The sequence below is a fragment of the Nyctereutes procyonoides genome, unplaced genomic scaffold (genome assembly GCF_905146905.1).
Source record: "Nyctereutes procyonoides isolate TBG_1078 unplaced genomic scaffold, NYPRO_anot_genome, whole genome shotgun sequence".
Classification (NCBI taxonomy): domain Eukaryota; kingdom Metazoa; phylum Chordata; class Mammalia; order Carnivora; family Canidae; genus Nyctereutes; species Nyctereutes procyonoides.
The window spans coordinates 19,932,026-19,953,724 of NW_026575051.1; the positions used below are offsets into that span (position 1 = coordinate 19,932,026).

Genomic DNA, 21,699 nt, shown 5'->3' on the forward strand with positions numbered 1-21,699 from the left:
CTCCCTGCCAGAAGCTCTAGCTTGAACAAAATAGGGCAGAGTACAAGGGCCTACAACATTAGAAAGCTCTACTATCTTGAAACCTCCATAGCATCATCTATTGTACAGGGCACATCCCTGATAATCTCCAACAGCTAAAGGAACAAAAAAAAAAAAAAAAAAAAAAAACCAGCAACCATAGCAAATTCTACAGGAGTGGGGGGTTTCTCTGGGAGTCCTTTCCTCAATAACATTGTCTCTCCCCTATTTCCATCCCAAGCACTCTGCAATAGGGGTAGAAACAGAGTACAGGGCCTTTCATGTTAGCTGACCTCAGTATAGCCCACCCTGACTATCCCATCACCCATTGCGGTTGTAAAGAAAGAAAAGGGATCCCAGCCTACTGTCCTCCTGGCTTCCAAATTGCTCCAATAGAAATGCTATGCCCGGGGAAGCAACAATGGACTCTGAACTCCCACACATCAGAAAAGATTTGCCCAAACACTGTGCTAAGAAACTTGATCACACTTTAGCCTGGCTCTGCCTACATTAGGCTGTGTGCCTAAACGTGACCCCAGCCCCTATGTTGAGTCTTTGCTCAAGAAAATGAAACTCTGCCAAACTTGAAAATGTACTTTGTCCCAACCCACATTGCCAAACTATTTTCAACCATTTTCCACTTACCCACTTTATTAATTCTCCATTTCCCTGTGGCCCCCTTTTTAGTTCCCCATAGTCTGTCCTACTCCCCTTGTGTTCCTGCTTTTTTACTATCAAGTAGCCCCTTTCAGTTACCTCTAAGGGGTTAATTCCCTTTAGCCCCTTAAAAAACCCTCAGTCTTAATTGAGCTCACTTTACAGTGGAGTCTCTCTTCCCCCATTGCGGTAGTCTGAACAAAATCTGCCTTGCCACCTTTAACAAGTATCTAGTGCTCTTTATTTTTGGTAATACCAGGCCAGGACTTCCACTGATGGCTTCAACCCTCATGTTCCCAGGCCAGAAGCCAGTGGAACCATCCAGACACCACAGCAGGATCCATCTGGCCATCCACTGCCATCATAAAGGAGCCTGCCATCAAGAGGTGCCTGAAGATGTTTCACTATAATACTTTGATCTTCGAAGATGTGGCCAGGTACCTTCAGGAGCAGGGATGTGTCTAGCATGCACAGGGCTCTATCAAGTTCAAGGACCCCTAGGGGCCTACAAGAAGGCCCACATGGCATTCTGCACTAGTGATAGGTCAGGTGCGGCAGATCATGGGCAACAGCAGCCTGACAACCTCAGGGAGCAGACCTGTCCATGGGATCTCAACCACTACCAACCCAGGGGAGGAGAAAAGGTAATGAGCAGAAATATGGATGAGCAGAAGGATACTCTCCCAGGTAGCAGCAGCTGGAGGTACCAGAACCACAAATGGAGATAGAGACAGAGTATCAGTTTAAGCTGGAAGTAGAAGTGTTAGAGCTGTCCAGTGACCTCAGCCCTGAAAGTCCAGCTGGTACCCAGACCAATAAGACAACTGAGATGAAGGATACCCAAGGGATGACCAAGGGACTGGGCATATAAGTGGCCAAGTATCTTCTATCAGAGCCCTAATGACATGAGACTGGGTGGAGAAGGAAGTCATAAGTGATAAAAGTTGGGATCCCCTCAAAGGAGTCAGAGCTCCTGAAAATTTAAGAAAGCCTGGTTTCACTACAGATGTTGGACTCAACATATTAAAGCTCTAAGGAATAGCTAGAGACTATCTTCAACCCTAGCATTTTATAGATGAGAAAACCTAGCCAAAGGATGGTAATTTGCAGAAGGTGACACTGCCAGTCAGTGTTAAGGCTGACACTAAAACCCAAGTCCAGTGATCCTTCCACTGGCTTTTAACTGGCTCTTGTCTTAAATATAGTTGATAACTGGTCATCATGTTAATCTTTTACAGTTTTAAATCCGGGATCTGAAAAGAATGGGATGAGCAGAGTAGGTATATTTTCTCTGTTTCTCCAGCAGAACTCCAGAGGAGGCTAGAGTCTCCAGACCGAAACTATCCTCCTGGAAAGACTCCATTAGCAGCCCCCAAATTTCCAGGGGTGTCTACAGTATACCCTGAAGCACAGGTGGCCCAAGTACACAAGCTCCAGCACAGCCAGGACCTTCAGGCACCATCAAACTGTGGTGGCACAGTTGTGGCTGAAATGGCAGTGAACAGGTGCCTGGTCAGAGAACTGGCCCAGGAGCCAGCTGCTTAGCTAGAATAGCACAATACCCACATGGCAGCCCTGGTCCACCTGGCTAGACTGAGTTATACCTAGCACCTCTTATGGAGGATGTCCATAACAGCCCTCCTAAGGGCATCTCTAGGCCACTTGGGCCAGGAATGAGACCTACAGACCACAGCCTCTGCCATACTCAGGTACTCAGGACTTTGGGAAGATTTCTCCATTGGGACTTGGATTCTTGCTTCTTTTTTCTCCTTTTTCTTTCAGAAGAAATTCAAAAATTAAATAGAGGAAAGGGGCAGATAAAAAGGTGAATAAGAAGTAAAGAAACTTAGAATTTTAATAAAAAGATCTTGATTCAAAAGCAGCTAGTGTTTTAGGTTTCTTCCTTATGTTTCATTCTATCTCAGCCCCATAGCAAATGGTGGACAAACTTCTGGATCAGGGCTTCTAATGATTCAGGCCTTAGCCAAGAGAGGCCATGGTGGTGAAGCTTAGGTCAATTTTCTTGTTAACCTCAAGTCCTTTTTGTTATCATTCAAAGACATTTGAGGGTCTACCTTATGCCCAACCATTATCTTAAGTACAGGATTTGGTATTCATTAGTGATAAAAAATGCACATCATCTTGGGAAAACAGTAGGGCAGTTTTAAAACATTAAAACTGGAACTACGATGTGATGTAGCAATCCTGCTTCTAGGTATATATCCCAAAGAATTGAAATCAGGATGTCAAAGAGGTATTTGCATACCCATGTTCATTGGCATTATACACAGTAGCCAAGACATTGGAGCAAAATTAATGCCCCTCAGTGGATGAATAGATAAACAATATGCAGTCTATACATGCAATGGAATACAAAGTAGCCTTAAAATGAGGGAAATCCTGTCATATACTATGGAATGGATGAACCTGGAGGACTTTGTGCTAAGTGAAATAAACTAGTTACCAAAGGACAAGTGCTATATGATTGTTGATTAATTTTTTAAAGATTTTATTTATTTATTCATGAGAGACACACACACACACACACAGAGAGAGAGAGAGAGAGAGAGAGAGAGAGACATAGGCAGAGGGAGAAGCAGGCTCCATGCAGGGAGCCCGACGTGGGACTCGATCCCGGGTCTCCAGGATCACGCCCTGGGCTGAAGGTGGCACTAAACCTCTAAGCCACCCAGGCTGCCCTATATGATTGTTTCTATGAAGTATCTAAAGTAGTCAGATTCACCACCCTGGTCACATATGGCAGTGGTAGCAAGTCTCCCACTAGCAAACACAGGCCAACTAACCCTTCTCCCTCTGCACAGCACAGAGTGGGCTGAGGGTGACAATTGCCTGAGCCTACACCAGAGCATTCTTTTTTTGTGTGGTATTATGCTAAGCCTTTTGTGTATGACTTTTTTTTAGTCTTTGTAAGCAGGAATACTGCCTTAGTATCTCAAAACATCTTTAGTGTCTCATTTACAGTTATTGTGCAGAGAGTAGGAGCTCCACACACACACTTAACTCATAAGTGCTTCTCTCTAGCCATTTCCAACTAATCCTTGGAGGTGGGTGTTTTAGTGGATATTTTCAAACTCCCTGAAAAGACTTGTCCTTTTTCTTGGAGGTAAGAGGGTTTACCTTTGATGTTTTTTCACCAAATAATGATAAAACCATTGGTGGGGCTTCTCTCCTTCTGTACCTTTGATGATCTCAAACCTCCACTCAGTTGCTCAGCTCCTCCCTCTGCCCAGGGCCATGCTGTCACCATGACCCAGGCCTCTGGGTAAGCACCTGCCTTCCTTGATTCCAGAAAGTTAAAAATGGCAGGGGACAGGAGAAGCAGGCCTCCTTCCCTCTTCCTTTCCTGCCACGTAGCTGAAAAGTCTCCACTCCAGGAACTGGGTGATCTGATCTGATCTGATCTGATCACCTGATCATCATAAACTTGTCTGAGGCCTCAGAGAATGCTGCTCGGTCTACAATGAGCAAGGACAATGACATTTTCACACTAGAAGTGAAGCAGTGCTAAAGCTTCAGGCAGAGAAAGAAGTTGAGACCTGAAGAGGTTCCAAGACCATGGAGTCCTAGGAGATGGACTCTAGAACTTTTCTATGTTTAGGCTTCACCCAAAGCTTACCTTAATCTCAACAGAGCCCCACCACTATCTTTCTAGCAGTAATCTCTTGGTAGAATGCAGGAGTAAGCAAAAGATGGGCCTGAGTTGCGATTTTACTCTTCTCCATCCACGGTTTGGGTGCCACGCCCTCTCCTCTGGTCACTGGTTGCAATTGCTTAGAATTCTTGGGGCCTTAAGACCAGCCTCCCTCAGCCCTCAAGCCTGAAACAGCTCAAGAACATGTCATTTCCTCTTCCTTCTCACCCCCATATTAGCAAATAACTGAACCTCTGTCCTATCTCCTCATGTCCCCCAACCAAAACAAAGGCTTCCTCTCTGCCTTATTATCATTAATATTAAAAAGCATTTTTAAATTACCTATCACCATCACCCCCAAGGTGACCCTCAAATCTTAAAAGAGATCTTTCAAAAGACTATTCAAAACTTTGTTTTAAAGAACACTTTTTAACTAGTAGAGCTTGCTCATACACTCATGGTCCACCCTAAAATCTTTCCCACCTACCCCCCCACCCCACATGGACTCTTGTGAGGTTTTTTACTTCCAGGAAATTATGTGAGGGAGGAAGAGAAAAATGGAGGGGCACAGGGCAAAAACAAGCAAAATCACAGCTGGGTTTGGGATTGCCTGGCTACATTTCTTAAAATGGAGAGCCTGAGGCTCCTCCTCCAGTTCTATGGAATTCCAGTCCCCAGTTTGCCTCTCACTCTAGCCAGCTCCAGCCTCTGCGGGTGGGTGAGCCTCAGCATAGAAGAGGACTCTGGCAGCTTGAGGGGTGGGGGAAGATACTTGCCTTTAGAAAACTGCCTGAAAGGTCAGGGCAGCTGCTGAAACTCTATCTTCTTCGGAGTCCCCAAAGCAGAAAATGGACAGCTGCATCATCCAGTAAGCTACACTAGCCAATCACAAGTAGAAGAGGGTGGATGCTAAACAAAGCAGAACTTTCTGGGTAATCCAATAAAGTACACTCCACCCCACCCCTGTACACACACACACACACACACACACACACACACACACACACACACACAGCTATACAGTTCAGCCTCCAGCTTTCATATATTCCCCACTGACTTCCTAGCTGATTCTCCTGCCCTCTTTCTTCCCCTTCTAACTCATTCCTCTGTGCTACAAAGGATTGTCTTTTAAAAGGCTAAACTGAGGGGCGCCTGGGTGGCTCATTTGGTTAAGCATCTGACTTTTGATTTTGGCTCAGGTCATGATCTATGGGTCATGATCTCCTGGGTCTTGAGATCAGCCCTGCTCATTGGGCTCCTCCCTCAGCAGGGAGTCTGCTTGAGATTCTCTCTTGCCTTCTGCCCCTTCTCCCACTATCTCCCTCTCTAAAATTAATTAATTAATTAATTAATTAATTAATTCTTAAAAAAAGAGGCTAAACTGACCATGTCACGCCTTGCTTAATTCCATCAATGATTCCTTTTGGCTTACAGGAAGTTCAGCCTCCTTAGCCTGGCAGGCAGGTCCCCACCTGCCTCTGCCACCCCACTCCAGCCTCTAGCTTGCAGAACAACCTGCAACTCTCCTGGAGCAACACATTGCTTTCACTCCTGTGCCTTCTGCAGGCCCCACTTTCTCAAGCTCCCTCTCCCATGCTTGTCCTTTACCACTCAGCTCAAGGGCGAACTCTTACAGGTCTACGCAATTGGCTGCCTCTCTTCTGCAGCCATATGCCCAGATCTTACCTCCACAACAGTTCTCTTATTGTGTGTAACTGTCAAGTTGCTTGGCTTTTCATCCCACTGGAATTCTTGAAGGCAAGGACTATATCTTTTTCACTTTTGTATATCTAGTGCCTAATACATTGTAGCACATAAAACTTTTAGTAAATGAACTCAACAGTACATGTGCTGCCCAGGACATTGTTTGGAAGATGAATCCATGCCTTGAAGGGTCCCTGGGCAACTTTAGCACATGTCTATCCTCTCCTGGCTGTAAGCACTTTGAGTTTGGGAACATGGAATCATTGTTAGACATGGAAAGAACTTCAGAGCTCAAGAGAAGCAGGACGGGGAAGGGGATATGACAATAGAAGCAGTGTCAGAAAGGAGAGAAGATGCTCTGCAGCTAATTTTGAAGATGGAGAAAGGGGCCATAAGCCAAGGAATGTAGGTGGTTTCCAGAAGCTGCAAAAGGCAAGGAACAGACTCTACCCTAGAGCCTTCAGAAGAAGCATAGCCCTGCCTACACCTTGACTTTAGCACTCTGAGGCTGATCTTGGACTTCTGACCTCCAGAACTACAAGATAACAGATTTGTGTTGTTTTAAGCCACCAATTGCAGCAGCAATAGAAAATTAATATAGATTATTGTTATTTGTATAGGATGGATCCAGAGAAGCATAGGTGTGTGTGTGTATATCACTGTAAATGTACATGAAAATGCATTATGCCTTTATTGATGATAAAAGCAGCACTAAGGAAATCTTAAGCAGGACCAGCAGGTGAGCAGATCTGCCACTATAAACTGCTCAGCGCTTGTATATCAACCACACACCTGAAACAAGTTTCTGTGACAGTGCCCCTGGGACAGTGCAGACAATGTGTTCCTCTTCTCTGGAGATGACCAGCCTACATGGCCTTTCCAGGCACTTTATAGAAAGATACAGCACCTTTGGAGTGTGACAAACATTAATGGCAGTGCTTTATCCTTTGGGAGAGGGGAAGCTTAACATGGAAAGAAGAAAAAGGGCCTAAAGGAGAAATTCAAGTGAAAAAGCAGAGTAGATAGTCATCACCTTGAATTGGCTGGGTTTGGGACAAGCAGGTGCCCTGATGACTTGACCCACCTGGAACTCCTGCTTCCTTTGTGCCTCTTTGTCTGCATGGCAGGCTGCAGTCTAGTTCTACTCCATGCCACAGTCAGGGTGGGAGGCACTGGTTCCACTCTAGGTGGAAGACCTCATGTCAGTGGATACACAGATTATGGAGCCAGTCGCAGCCAGTGAACATATCATAAATGTTCTGTGCCTGATATATGCCTTATCCTGGAGACACTGTCACCACCCTTCCAAGTTCCTGAAGGCTTGCTCCATAGTGCCCCCAGAAAGCCAAGAGCCACTTACTGAAATACAATGAGTGATGATTTGGTGTTACGAGGCTGCCAGCCATGATGGATGGAGAAGGTATGCTCTATTCACCCATAAGGACAAGCTTTATGGCCACAAGGCTTTCCCCATTTCTTTTTGGATAGAGGAGAAGAGAGTGCCTGCACCTCCCGTAGGGCAAAAATAACTTGCCTTCAATACATGTGAATTAAGGCTGGATCCAGTCAGTTTTACTTGCCCTGAGCAGCCAACAAATGCTTGGTTGCAATGAAGATCAGGACCCGCCACAGCTTGAGGAATTACTGAAAAGTACAGATGCCTATTTGTATAGTTCTTTTTCTGCCCTTTGGGGCAGGACACCTCAATATGTGTGCCTCCAATAGCCCCGGCACACATCAGGAAGCCATATTGTTGTCCAGAACCTCTCCATGACCTCCTCCAAGTCAGACTGGTTTTCTAGGAGGTGCCGAACAGTAGCACAGATGGCATCCACAACCTGGTGGACAATACACCCAAAACTAGCTCTGCCCACTTCAGAGAGCTCAGTTACACAGCCCAGAGGCACCAGGGAGGCCAGCAGATACATTCCAATAGCTACTTTCTGACACACAGAGGAAGGTAGCTTCGTGTGGGTGGCTTCCCTTTGAAGATTTGGGACCAGCTTTTTGCAGATACCATAAAATGTCTCCTGAGACATCCAGAAGGCTTGCCTCCATCTGTGAGGGCTAAGTCTGTCTGCCTAGAGTTCTTGCCAAAGATGGATTGTGTAGGGAGAGCCCCAGTCCTGTGTGCTCTTCTCCCAAAGGACTGGGACATGGATGGCTTTCTGAGCAGAGAGTGGATGACTGCATGGGTCATCCAGGTATGGAGGACAGCTTGATTCAGGTGGACCTGCATGGCCTGGGCCAGGGCAGCCTCTTTGTCAGCCTCTTTACTCTCAGCCAAGCATGGCAACAGTGGCTCCCATTTGCAGGGTGGCTTACATAACCAGCGGCAGCACCCCCTGGGCTGAATTCACAGAGCATGCTTTGGGGTTTGTGGGTGCCACTGAGCTGAGTTAGGCAGAATGATATGTTGCTGTATATGTCTTTCCTAATGATGGCCAATGAAATTCTTATCCCCTATGTAGGTGTGGGCATCAGGAAGCTCAGGGTTGAGTTAGCTGATGAATATCAGGCCTGCCGTTATGAACTGGATGTAATGAATGTAATTCCATCCGTGTAACCACACATCAGCAACTTCTGTTCATTTTCTTGCAGACTGAGTCAGCAACCCAGCTATGGTAAAAGAGCTCAGAGCAAATTAGACAAGGTTCTTAGTGTGCCTTCTTTTCTTCACAGACAAGACTTCTCAATGACTCCTTCTGGAGGACTTTTCATTTCTCTTGGGCTTCTGGATCTCTTCACAAAGCAAACACACTGGTGAAATTCTATGGGAAGTCCCCTTCCACACACTAAAATCAAGGATTACTCCGAAAATACAAAGACCTTCACTTGTCTTGATCATCTGATGCTCCCACAAGGAAGTACCTGAAGAGATGATCAGTTAATCTTTTGGAGGGCAAGAAGATAAAATGCTTTTCAATCTCAGGCACCTGGCTTTTAGTTAAAAATTACACCCTGGATTTCAACTTCTTTATTATGAAGGACCTGCTTCACAAAAGCACAATAAATCAGTTATTCCTTAGAGTTTTCAGAATGAACAACCACAAGACGGAATAACTTTAACATTAGCATTTATAGTTCTAGATTTGAGAGTTCCACATTGCCAAGTCACTTATAATGACCCTATGAGGGCTTAATGTCAGGACTGAGAGACTGTTAAGGATTTCACACATCACTGCAATGCCTTTCCTGATGTTTTTTTCCCTAGTGAAAATCTACTTCTATATCGTCACGTGTCCTTTGGGCTGATCTTTTTCTAAGAGCTGGTGTCCGTCCTACGTAGGATTAGGAGTGTTCATATCCCAGCTCCATAGGCTGTATGTGTCTAGGGAAGATACCTCCTCTCAGTGCGTGTCAAGGTTCTCCTTGTAAAGCAAATAGGGCGGACTCACCTAACCCTAACGTTGTTACTCTAACATCCTTGGGCTAATTTATATCTTTTTTTAAAGATTATTTATTTACTTTATCTGAGAGAAAGAGAGAGAGAGAGCATGAGCAGGGGCAGAGAACAAGCAGACTCTGCACTGAGCATAGAGTCTGGCATGGGGCTTGATCCCAGGACCCTGGGACCATGACCCAAGCCAAAGGCAGCTGCCTAACCAACTGAGCTACCCAGGCTCCCCTCCTTGGACTAATTTAAAAGGCCAGATCCCATATTAGCTAAAGATGGCTAAAACTGCATCCCAGAGCTTATTTCTAAGCAAGTCTAATAAATACAATGTAGTAAGGGATCCCTGGGTGGCTCAGTGGTTTAGTGCCTGCCTTGGGCTCAGGGCGTGATCCTGGAGTCCTGGGATTGAGTCCTGGATTGGGCTCCCTGCAGACAGCCTGCTTCTCCCTCTGCCTGTGTCTCTGCCTCTCTCTCTCTCTCCCTGTCTCGCATGAATAAATAAATAAAATCTTAATATATGTATGTATATATATATATATATATAATGTAGTAAACATTATGAATTCAGCAATGCATTCCACAAATATTTATTGAGCCTTATTATGTGCTAGGAATTCCAACAGGCACAAGGGATTACATTTCACCTTGTTTATTAGATCAGCAGCTTAGAGAAAGAAAATGCAGTGACTACTCATCCCTTTCTAGGTGGCTGTTTATAAATGGAAAGTCTGTGCTTGCTATTGGTGGCTGATTCTTGACTTGGGCAGGACTGAATATTCTGGCACTCGGGGTTTTATGACTTAGATGAATCCTTCCATGTAGTAATTAAACATATCTCTTATCTGAATGGGAAGGAGTTTATTAGTTAAGGTCACAACCTTGGGGCTCACTGTAATCTCATTTTAATAGTATATTCTCTGTCCACCTGTCGGAAAACTGCTCTCTTACTAAACTTTCTGGCATCTTCCACTTGGAAATAACAGCTTAGCCAACCCCCATTGATCGAGAGGAAATGTGAGTTTCTATTCTGCGTTTTCTGCCTATTTCCTTTGATGTAAGACATCTTCACAATCAGTCTTTAGTAATACCTCCTCCTAACATGTTAAAAACTGAGTGCCTAGTGCTTCCTCCTTTGTTATCATTAACTCAACTTACCACCTTAGATGTCAGGTCTTTTCACAAATCATTTAAAGATCTCCTTAGCAGTCATAGACTGGTCCCATTGAACCCCAGGAGGAGAGATGGAGGCAAGAGGAGTTTCCAGCTGATTTTCGCAGCATCCCATTGCCTACCTTTGAGCAAGTCCTTCTGTTCCTAATTAGTTGCTATCAACTGGTTGGTGGGAAGTGGAAAGGAAGAAAAATGAATGCTCCCAATGCCCCCTCCCCCAGCAACACATAACTTTTAAGAAAAAAAAGGGGGGGGGCAGTACATGGATGAGGACAGTCTAAAAATTTTATTTTTTCCATTCTGGTTTGAAGCTTTTATCACAGAAGCTGCCCCCAGATCACCTTTACTGACTGCTCTACTCTGTCCCTTCTCCCAAGGTTTGCTCTACCTCTCCGCCAGCACCGCCCACGTTACCGCTTCCGGGCCGTCCCTACAGGAAAAGGGGGTTTTGTTAAATTCGAAAACCTGCACCAGGTCCTTGCAGCGCAGATGCAGTGAACCGAGGACTGACCTGACTCGCTGGTTCACCTCTGAGCCGGGCTCTGTTCACCCAACCTGAACTTCGGCTTCTGAGCGGAGACAGGTAAGAACCTGCGGACCCCGGCCCCGGCGGGGGGCACCGGCAGCGTTGGGCCTGCGAGCCGTCCTGCCCTAGCGCGAGCTCCCCTGCAGCGCAGCTCGGGGACTGCCCGGCGGACCTACGCGCAGCCCCAACCCCCCGCGCAGGGCGCGCGCCTCTCACCACTGCGCGGGCCCCAAGGCCTCCCGCCTGCGCTCGCCCTCCGCCCGCCCACCGTCCCTCCTCCCTGGCTCTTCTAGGCCCCTCTCTCCTCCTTGCTTCCTCCAAGCCACGTCTACTTGCTTTAAAAAAAAAAAAAAAAAAAAAAAAAAATATATATATATATATATATATATATATATATATATGTGTGTGTGTGTGTGTGTGTATGTATATATATACACACACATATAATTTATATATTATATAGATATATATTTATATATAATTCTATATTATATAGATATACAAATTATTAATATATATCATATAGATATATGAATATATATACACATATGTCCAATTTGCGGAAAAGTTTTAAAAATAGCTGGAGGGACTCCTATCTGGATTTCTGAAAATCCTCAATTGTCTTCTTTTGCCAGATTGGCCACGCTCTAACCTCTGTGGGAAAACGGTTCTCTCACTCCCCAGGCGGAGGAAAGGATCTCTCCCAGCCAGCTATCTAGGGGTCTGCCCTTACAGGGACAGAAAACTGACTTTGAAGTTAAAAGAGTGTGAAACCCAAAAACCCTCCAGAAGAGATAACAGGTGACTGCGGGCCCTTATTCTTATCAGATACCTGGGCCTTGCTGCTATTAACACTTGAAGTGAGTGAATTCATCAGACTTATTCCAAGCACAGTCTTAGCTGAAAACAGATCCTTGCAACAAAGGAGAGTTGGTAAGCAGAGACAGGTCCACCATGTGAGTGACACCTGGAAGGGACCACCTGAATTGGATTCTGCAGTTTGGGGACTTGGCTCTCAAAATGAAAAAGATAGGCAAAAGTGAGAGGAGAGTGGAAGAAATTTTAAAACCCTTAAAATAAAAATAAAACCTAGAAGTTCTGGCTTCCCATTTCCTCTCTTTGCAGTAAAGACTCTCCCCAGTAATTCGAAAACAACGTTCACAGAAACTTGGTTCTTTGGTGCAAGAAGCTGGCCACTAGAGGATTTTGACTGATAAATAAATGCTTAAATTCAACCTGTAACTACAAGGTTACTCTGCCTCTGTCAGCTTGGTTCTAGTCTCCTAGCTTCTACAATTAGCTGTGTGACTTCCAGAGTCCCTTTTCTCCTCTGTAGGGGAGGGCGTAGATCTGACTGGGGATGCTGTTTGCCAGTGGAACACTGAACACTTTCAGGAGCCAAGCTCATGGTGAGTGGGCTGAATCTTGCTTCTCAGACTTGTTTTGTTTTTAAGTTAGTTGCTAACAATGAAATACTAGGAGATTTCTTATAAAACTCTGGATTTTCATCTTTTTAAAAAAAAAAAAAAGATTCATACATGCCATCAACACTGGACCTACATTTTGCACAAATCAACAAAAGACAGTTACTAGATGCAGTCTTTACCAAGCCAGATTCACACATTCCTACATGTCAGGTGTCCATGGGTATTTGAGACTGGGCCTGTACTCTACCCCCAGTCTAACCCCAGGTAGCACTCATTCCCAGAAGGCTGACCCTGATTTCTCTACTTAGTCTCCTCTTGTACTTCATAGGGCCACACTGGAGCCTTGATCTGCCTCTCGTAAGCATAAGAAAATAATGTTCTAGGAAGCCAAGTTGAAGCCCTCAGTTGATTTAAAACCTATGGAAACTGACCACAAAAGGAAGTGAGTTTGGCCTAGAAAATTAAACAAATTACTTATCCACATAAATAAAAAGGAGCTGATAAAAGAATCTCGAAAGACATAGGAAAGGACATGGCCATGATTAACACTGGGATCCTGTGCTGCTTTTTTCCCTAAGTGCCATAACTTAGAATAGTTTATTGAAAATAAAAATAGCTCTATTTATTGAATGCTTACTGTACACAAGGCAACCTGATGACGCTAGTACTGTTTTTATCCTCATTTTGTGAATGAGGAAGCTGAGGCTTACAGAGGTCAAGTTATTTCCACAGGTCACAAATCTAGTGAGCTGATGGAGGTGGGATTTGAGCCCAGGATTTGAATTAAGAGTGGGAACCCTAGTGTCTTGAAACACTTTGAGTTTAGGGAACTGAGTCAGCCTTTTTGTAGCTCTTCAGATGGATAGAGATGCTCAAAAACTATTGAGTGACAGAAATAAAGAAGAAAAGAATGATAGAAAAAAAGAAGAGAAAGAATGATAGAAAGAAATGAAAAAATGAATAGCCAAAATTTATATTTTTCATGGAAACAATAACATTTAAAATTATTTATTAAATTGAAAAGAATAGGTTTTTAACTTGTTATGACTCCATTTGTCTATCCCCCAGTATATACATTTCTAACTTGTTCATCAGAATGAACAAAATGACTTGTCTAAATAAAAACATAGCAGTATTTTACCTTATCACAGAGGGGAGAAAGGTTTATATAGAATAATTTCTTCTCACTGAAAACTCACTGGCACCTAATAATTATTTCTTTCCTTTTTTTTTTTTTTTTTTTATGTTCACAACTTGCCCTTCAAGAACTTTGCCCCAGGACTGGCATCTATAGTTTGCAGAATCCACTTTCTTCCCCTTTTCACAAATTGGAACAGTGTGTACCCATCCAGCCTTCTGGCACCCCTCCCTGGCTCCACAGTCCCTGAACAACTGCCAACAGTCTTTTCATATATAAATTCTGTTGGTACCCCAAATGGAATTTGTTCAACCTTGGAGACATAAGCTCATTCGAAGCTGGGCGTTCTCTTACAATATCCCACTCATTTTGTGCTCCAGTGTCTTCCTACTGATTCTTGTCTGACGAACATTCAACTTCACGAAAGTTGGATCAGGAAAGCTGGTGTTTTGAGGTGGAAGCCAGGAAGTCCTGGATGCAAATCCAGATTCTGTTACTCTCCAGCAGTATAATCTTGGGCTAAGTAAGTGATCCAATTCTTTGAGCTTCAGTTTGTACCTCTGTAAAATAGGAATAATAATAGCTACTATTATTAGGTTGTCAGACCATAAGGAAGATTGAAAGAGATATTTGGAAGAGTGCTGAGACAAATGGATTGATAATTACAGCAAAGTAGGTGAGATGAATAGATCTGCTTCTTCACAGGTAAATGGATTTATGGGACTTCAGAGTTGGAAGGTACTAGAGAAGCTGCCCAGTCCTGCCTCCCATTCACTAGAACTGGTACTCGTGAACAGTGCATTTCAGCACTCAACAGTTTCTCTCTGTCACGCATTACCACCACATCTTCTGCTCTTTTTTTTTTTTTTCACATCTTCTGCTCTTGATGCACACTCCTGTGCCTTCCATGCTCCATCAAAAGCTTCAAAGGGCCTTTTTTCTGTCAGGCACTTTAACCCCTCAATCTCCTAATTTTTACCACAACCCTATATTGTATGCATTTTTATCTTCACTTTACAGCTGTGGAAACTGAGATGTTAAGTAATTGGTCCAAGGCTACGTAGTTAATAAATGAGATTTAGCCAGTACTGTGTGATTCTGAAGTCCCTATTCTTTTCTTCATTATTACACTGCCTTTTAAAAAAAGGACTGTGCTTATTTTTCTCAAGTCTCAGCTCATCCCCTTGCTCTTCTTTTAGGTGTACCCTTCCACTGTGGACTAAATTATATTGCTCAAAATTCACATGTTGAAGCCTTAACCCCCTCCCCAGTGGTTGTATATGGGAGATACTCAGGGTTAGATGAGGTCATGAGAGTGGAGTGCTCATGATAGGATCAGTGCCCTTATTTGAAGATGCCCCAGAGAGCTTGCTCTCCACCCCCTCCTTGCCCACAAAGAGGAGGTTATGCGAGCACACCGCTTAGAATCAAAAGGAGAGGCCTCAGAATCACACCTACTTTGCAGGCACCTTCATCCTGAACTTCTATTCTAACCTCCAGAACTGTGAGAGATAAAATGTCTGTTGTGTAAGCCACCCGGTCAATGGTGTTATGTTCTGGCAGTCTGAACAAAGACACTGTCTTTGTATCTATGCCTTCTCTTTCCCAGTTGGTCTTTTCCAAATCTGACCTCAATGAGCTTGGATTTCAACCTGCACAGTGTCTGTAGCTCTCAGCTTCCTGCCATCCACATTGTTCATTATATCCTCAGTATCAGATTTTTGACAGCTCTCTCACCTTCTAGAGATATCTTTCTGTTCAGTGTCTCTGGCCAGGTAATCAGACCTAAGTTTTTTTTCCTGAATGGTTTGGCATTTGCCTTCATAAAATCTGACTGTCTGTCCTTGGATACTCCAAAATTTTTAAAAAGATATGGTTACTTCTTACCAAGACTCCTAGTGCTTTCAATGGACTCACTAGCATCTGCTTTGGGATCCAAGTGCCCTCTTACTTCCTGTTTCCTGGGAGTAGTAGTATTGGCCAGGCAAATCAGCAGGTTACCAGAAGCCACATGTGAGACCTCCTGCTCTGCTGACATCTCCTTTCCCTCATCTTTCCCATCTCAAAATCCTTGTGCGTTTGTTTTTATAACCAGTTCAACCCTTGATTGCAGGCTGTACCTCTTATGCAAAATGCTCAGGACCTACAGTTCTTTTTAGGGTCTAAAAAAATGTTTGAGATCTCTGAAAGTAAATAAACTTTAAAAAAAACCTTGCATAATCAAAATTAATATGTGTGTCTTTAAATGTCCACAAATTTATCATCATGAAAAACAACTTGACTCAACTCTACTTTTAGGTGGTAACATATAAACAATGTTTGATGTAAACTATGGGTCCATTTGAACACGTTTGGAATAATGTGGGGATAGTAGGGCCTCTGAGAATGAGAGTGCCTGGAACCTACCCCAGTCTTAAAACAAAGACTTAACAAAGTCTTAAAACAAAGACTTAAAACTATGAACAAAACAGACCTAGTTTCTACCCTTAAAGTCTTAAAAAAGTCTTAAAAAACTCTACTTGATTATGCATTATTTTAAACTTATTCTAATTCCCTAAGTAAACTCTTGATATCTTAGTAAGAATGTAAATAAGTAAGTTAGTCAAATCTATCAATGTATTGGTGTATCTACTATATGTTAAATACTGTGCCTGGTACTCAGGGTAGGAATGAAGGGTAATATATTAAAGACAAAATGGGGTCTCTGGGCTTAAGGAGTTCAAGGTCTAGATAGCAAGAAAGGGCTTCATCTTTCCCAACTTTCCTTTGCCTCCCCTGGCTTCTTACACTTCCTCAAATTCACTGAGCTCCTTCCTACCTCAAGGCCTTTGCAGATAACTGCCACCCTTCTTGCTGCCTAATCCATCCTTCAGGATCTGTTTAAATGTCACTTCCTTGGAGACCCTCCCTGACCACACCCTGTCCCCACCCTCTACCCCATCTAATTTAGGCCCCTCTGTTATTCATAATTTTATAATTTTTTCTTTTTTTTTGCCTTTGCAGCTCTTATCACTTGAATTATTTGCATTCATTTATTTATTTACTTACAGTCTATCTTGCCTCATTCATTTATAAGTTCTAGGAGGGTAGAAACTAGGTCTGTTTTGTTCACAGCTATACATCCAGCGTCAATTACAGTCAGACAATAGTGTTTGTGAAATATTTGCTTAATAACTGAAAGAGCACACACTCCTAAAGTAAATAAATAGCAATGTGAAAGTGTCTAGAACTGAAAGGAAATCACAATACTTTGTATGATATAGCAATGGTGGACACATGTCATTATACATTTGTACAACCCACGGAATGTACAACACCAAGGAGTGAACCCTAATGTAAATTATGTACTTTGGGTGATTATGATGTGTCAACATAGGTTCTTCAGTTGTCACAAATGTAACACCCTGGTGGGGGATGTTGATAATGAGGGTGGTTATGCATATGTGAAGATATATGGGAAATACCTGTACCTTCTGCTCAGGTGTGCTATGAACCTAAAATTGCTCTCCGAAAAATGAAGTCTTCCCCCAAAAAAAGGGAAATTGGAAATAAGACATGGACCTATAAGGAAGCAGTTGAGTAGAGAGAGGTGGAATAGACAGGATTTGATTACATGGAGAAGGGGACTGAGCACTGAGTTGGGAGAGCAGCATGAAGAGGAGCCTGGTGGTAAAGATAGGTTTACTGGTCTCAGAACAGTTGAAACGCTAGCTTGACTGCCTGATTCCCACTTGAAAATGGTGGAAGACTAAATTAGACAGTGGGTTCAGACCATACTGTGGAGGGGCTTGAAAGCTGTCCTAAGAGTCATACGGAGTCATTGGCAGTAGCAGTGAGACACGATGGAAGTAGTAGAGATCAACTGTGGGGTAGATGGTAAACTCAGCAAAGAACAAAGACAGGGTTCAGGAAGATGGACCAGCAGACCCTTGCAGTTATCCATGGTTGAGATTCTAAAGGCTCTTTGAAAGCAGGAATCCTATTTTTTATTCTTTTATATTCATCACTATGCCTTATTAAATTCTAAGTATTCAAGTTTGAACCACAGATAAGAAAATGGAGATAATCTGACATGGATACACTAATTAATCTTTAAATTAGAAGGAAAAAAACTGCGAAAACACAAGCATACATTTCCTTCAAAATTTCAAGTTGAACCATGAGTTTATTTTGTTCTATTTTTTATCATTGAGTATCTGGGGTAATTAGAGCATGAGTTTGCATTTTTTTCCTCTCTAAATCAAGAAATAATTATTCAGATTCCATGCATATATGGAGAATAGGGGCACAGAGGGAGAGTATCAGGACTATATTTTGTGTTTCTTGCCCAGATAACACTGTCATTTGCCTCATGCTCTCTGATACAGCATCATTTGCCTACTGAGCACTAATCACTAGTTTATAGAGGTTCTGAATGACACTGGGTTTACCCCTGGCCTCTCCATGTATTGCCTCATCCTGTCTATTTCCTTAAAAGTTTCTCTTTGAAATAGAACTCCAACAAGGTGAGAAAAATGCTTACATAAAACTAGTCTGAAAATGACCTCAAGTTAAAAGAGAATGTGAAATATAAATGTCTGTGCATTGTTAAAAATAACAATATCTGTATTTTTTGACATGGAAGAAGCCCTTGTCACAGAGACCCACATGTCCATGCTATCCTTCATGCATATTGTACATCTCTCAGGGATCAGCTTGTCACTTGGCCCCTTGGAACAAAGACTCCATTTCCTGCCATCTCTTCCAGCTGGCTGTGCCCATATGTCTAAGTCCATTATATGCCTATTGTAATATCTTTTAATGATGGTATCTTATATTTTATATCATCTTTCTTCCTAGAAGATCAAAGTTTTCTTATACATTTTCTAAAATAATATCTTTCATTAATTAAAATTTTAATATCCATAGAGTTCAAGACATTATAATATTTTTATTACCAAAGGATGTTAGAGCTGTTTTTTTTTTTTTAAAGAAAATAACTTTCCAACTCACCCATGGACATTTTTTCTTTTCTTTTTTTTTTTTTTTTAAGATTTGTTTATTAGAGAGAGAGAGGGAATGTGCATTTGTACCCACATATGTGCACAGGGAAGGGTCAGAGGGAGAGGGAAAGAATCTCAAGCTAACTCCATGCTAAGCATGGAGCCTGCTGCAGGGCTCAAGCTCACAACCCTGAGATCATGACCTAATCTAAAACCAAGAGTTGGACGCTCAACCAACTGAACCACCCAGGCACCCAGACATTTTCTTCTTATTTTAATACATGTAAATTTCTTTGAAAGAAAAAAAAAATGAAAATAAATAAATAAATAAAAATTTAAAAATTAAAAAAAAAGAAACAAAAACATGGAGAAAGAAGCAAGCAGTCTAATTTCATTTTTAAATGTGAGATAATTTTCCTGGTAATTATTTGCAAGAGAGATATTTAGATTACTTATTTAACATTTAAATCTAATTTGCGGCTAATAATGTGTAATTTATACTCCTCACATTTTGCATGAGATAACTGATGTGTGAGAAGTATATATCAGTCAGGGCTCTCTATAGTGAGCAAAAAGTAGTCAATTCTGGCTATTTTATTTTTTTATTATTTTTAAAAGATTTTATTTATTTATTCATGAGAGATAGAGAGAGAGGCAGACATATAGGTAGGCAGAGGGAGAAGCAGGCTTCCTGCAGGTAACCCGATATGGGGCTCAATCCCAGGACTCTAGGATCATGCCCTGAACTGAAGGCAAACATTCAACCACTGAGCCATCCAGGCATCCCAAATTCTGGCTATTTTAAATACAAAATAAATTTATTTGTTTATTTTAATTTTAATTTTTTATTTTTTATTTGAGTGTAGTTCACACACATTGTTGCATTAGTTTCAGGCATACAACATAGTGATTCAACATCTCTATCCATTACACTATGCTCACTACAAGTGTAGCTACCATCTGTCACCATACAACACTATTACAATATCATTGACTATATCCCTACGCTGTGCCTTTCACTCTGTAACTAGAAGCCTGTATCTCCCACTCGCCTTCACCATTTTGCCCATCCCACCACAACCCTCCTCTAAATTGATTTTTTTTTAAGATTTTATTTATTTGAGAGAGAGAGCATGAGCAGGGGTGGGGGTAGGAGAGGGAGAAGCAGACTCCCTGCTGAGCAGGGAGCCTGATGTGGAGCTCAACGTGAGTCTTGATCTCAGGACCCTAAGATCATAACATGAGCTGAAGACAGATTCTTAACCAAATGAGCCACCCAGGTACCCCTGGGTTTATTTTTAAAGTATTGGGAAGGTCATAGAATATTTCAGGGTGTGAAAACTGGATTTGGAGGCCACATTGCAGAACTGACATCCCTTTTGCCTTCCAAGTGAAACCAGCTAGTGAAAATGTCCTGGCTGAGCAAGGGCACAATTGGGTGACCTTGGCATGATTTTGAGGGATAAAGGCATACTTAACTATAAAAATGGGATATTATGGCCTTACAGGTTAAATTAAGTTTACATGATACAGATGATGACTGCTATTCCTAACTTAAGCACGAAAACATCCACCGTCTCATAAATCTTAAAAAATTGAGTCCACAGGACATTGTACATAATGCATATATTCTATCTGTTGTTTTACAAGTACAGATTAACATGCTCAATATTAAAGTCACCTGATTTATTTGTACATATTTAAGGCTCAAAAATGCCCCCCCCCCAAACTCTCATAGCTACCGAAGCTGCCATTAGGAATTTAAGAGGGGTTAAAATGGATTATTGGTAACAGTTCAGGCATAAGGTGAGGAGCCAGTGCTAGCAGTCTAATTAAGCAGTTTGCGATACAAACAGCTCATGAATTCTTCCTCTGACCAAAGCAGAAAGCACTTTTGTCCCCTCTGCAGATAGTTGTTATAAGTCAGCAAGATACCTTCACTTTGACTTGTTTCAGGGTTAGAGAGACAGGGTGAGAAATAGACATAGTCTTTGGTATACCCACCAGAAACATCAACCCTAACCGGAAGTGTGCTTTGACTTTTATCTGCTGCTTGTGAAAGAGGAGATGCCTCACTAATGTTCCCCCACTACATGACCTTGCTACCTTTTTTTTTTTTTTTTTTTTTTTTGCTTAAAAAACAAATATTTGTTATCTCAAAGTGTCTTTGAGTCAGGAACTCAGTAGAAGCTTAGCTGGATGGTTCTTGTTTAAAGTCTCATGTGGGGTTGCTGTCAAGCTAATCGCTAGAGCTGTTGCCATCAGAAGACTTGAGGTGGGCTGGAAGATCTGCTCTCAAAGTGGCCTGCTCATCTGGATGGCAAATGGGTCCTGGCTATTAGGCAAGAGGCGTCAGCTTTTTACCACATGGGCCTCTTCATAATGCTTTTTTTTTAATTGAGGTATAGTTGATATATATAAAACATTCTTTAGTTTCAGGTATACAACATAATTATGCAATATTTGTATACACTGCCAAACCATCACCACAGTAAGTCTGGTTAACACCCATCACCACACATAGTCACTAATTTTTTTTTTCTTGTGATGAGAACTTATAATAATACAACTTTCTAGCACTTAATGAACAAGAATATGTGCCTGGGATTGTGCCAAGCACTTGGATGCTTTATCCCCATGAGAATTCTGTGTAGAAGGCACTGCCAGGTCTCCATTTCACACGTGAGGAAGCTGAAGATCTGAAACTTTATGCAACTTTTTCAAGGACAAGCACATAATAGTGAGAGGTAGCCTGGCCTAGAATCCAGTCTGTGATGGCAAAGCCAGGGTGCCCAGTTCCCATGTTATACCTTGTGCCCTTCTGATGGTATCCTGGCCTTTCTTTCCTTCTTAGCATTCTTCTTAATGTCTCTCAACATCCTCCACTCCCCTTCACATCTCTCTCTTACCTGCCACTTAGTTCCATGGAAGTGCCCTGGGAGTGTAATTATTAGAATGATTACTGATGAGCTTCTATGTTCTAACTGGAACCTCGCAGAATCAGCCACAGAATAGTGAAATTATCAAA

General features: G+C 42.4%; 1 protein-coding gene across 3 annotated transcripts in view; it reads left to right on the forward strand.

The window, feature by feature from the left end:
• The first annotated feature begins 11,058 nt into the window (after positions 1–11,058).
• Positions 11,059–21,699, forward strand: part of PAQR8 (progestin and adipoQ receptor family member 8) — an 85,492-nt gene continuing 74,851 nt past the window's right edge. For 2 of the 3 annotated variants that reach the window (XM_055329567.1, XM_055329565.1), the window contains exons 1-2: positions 11,059–11,181; positions 12,461–12,533. Coding sequence is in view for 1 of the 3 variants with exons in the window: in XM_055329565.1 (XP_055185540.1) it covers positions 12,531–12,533 (3 nt within the window). In the remaining 2 variants the exon portion in view is untranslated. The remainder of the gene's footprint in view (positions 11,182–12,460; positions 12,534–21,699) is intronic. The other variant, XM_055329568.1, reaches the window with a different exon arrangement.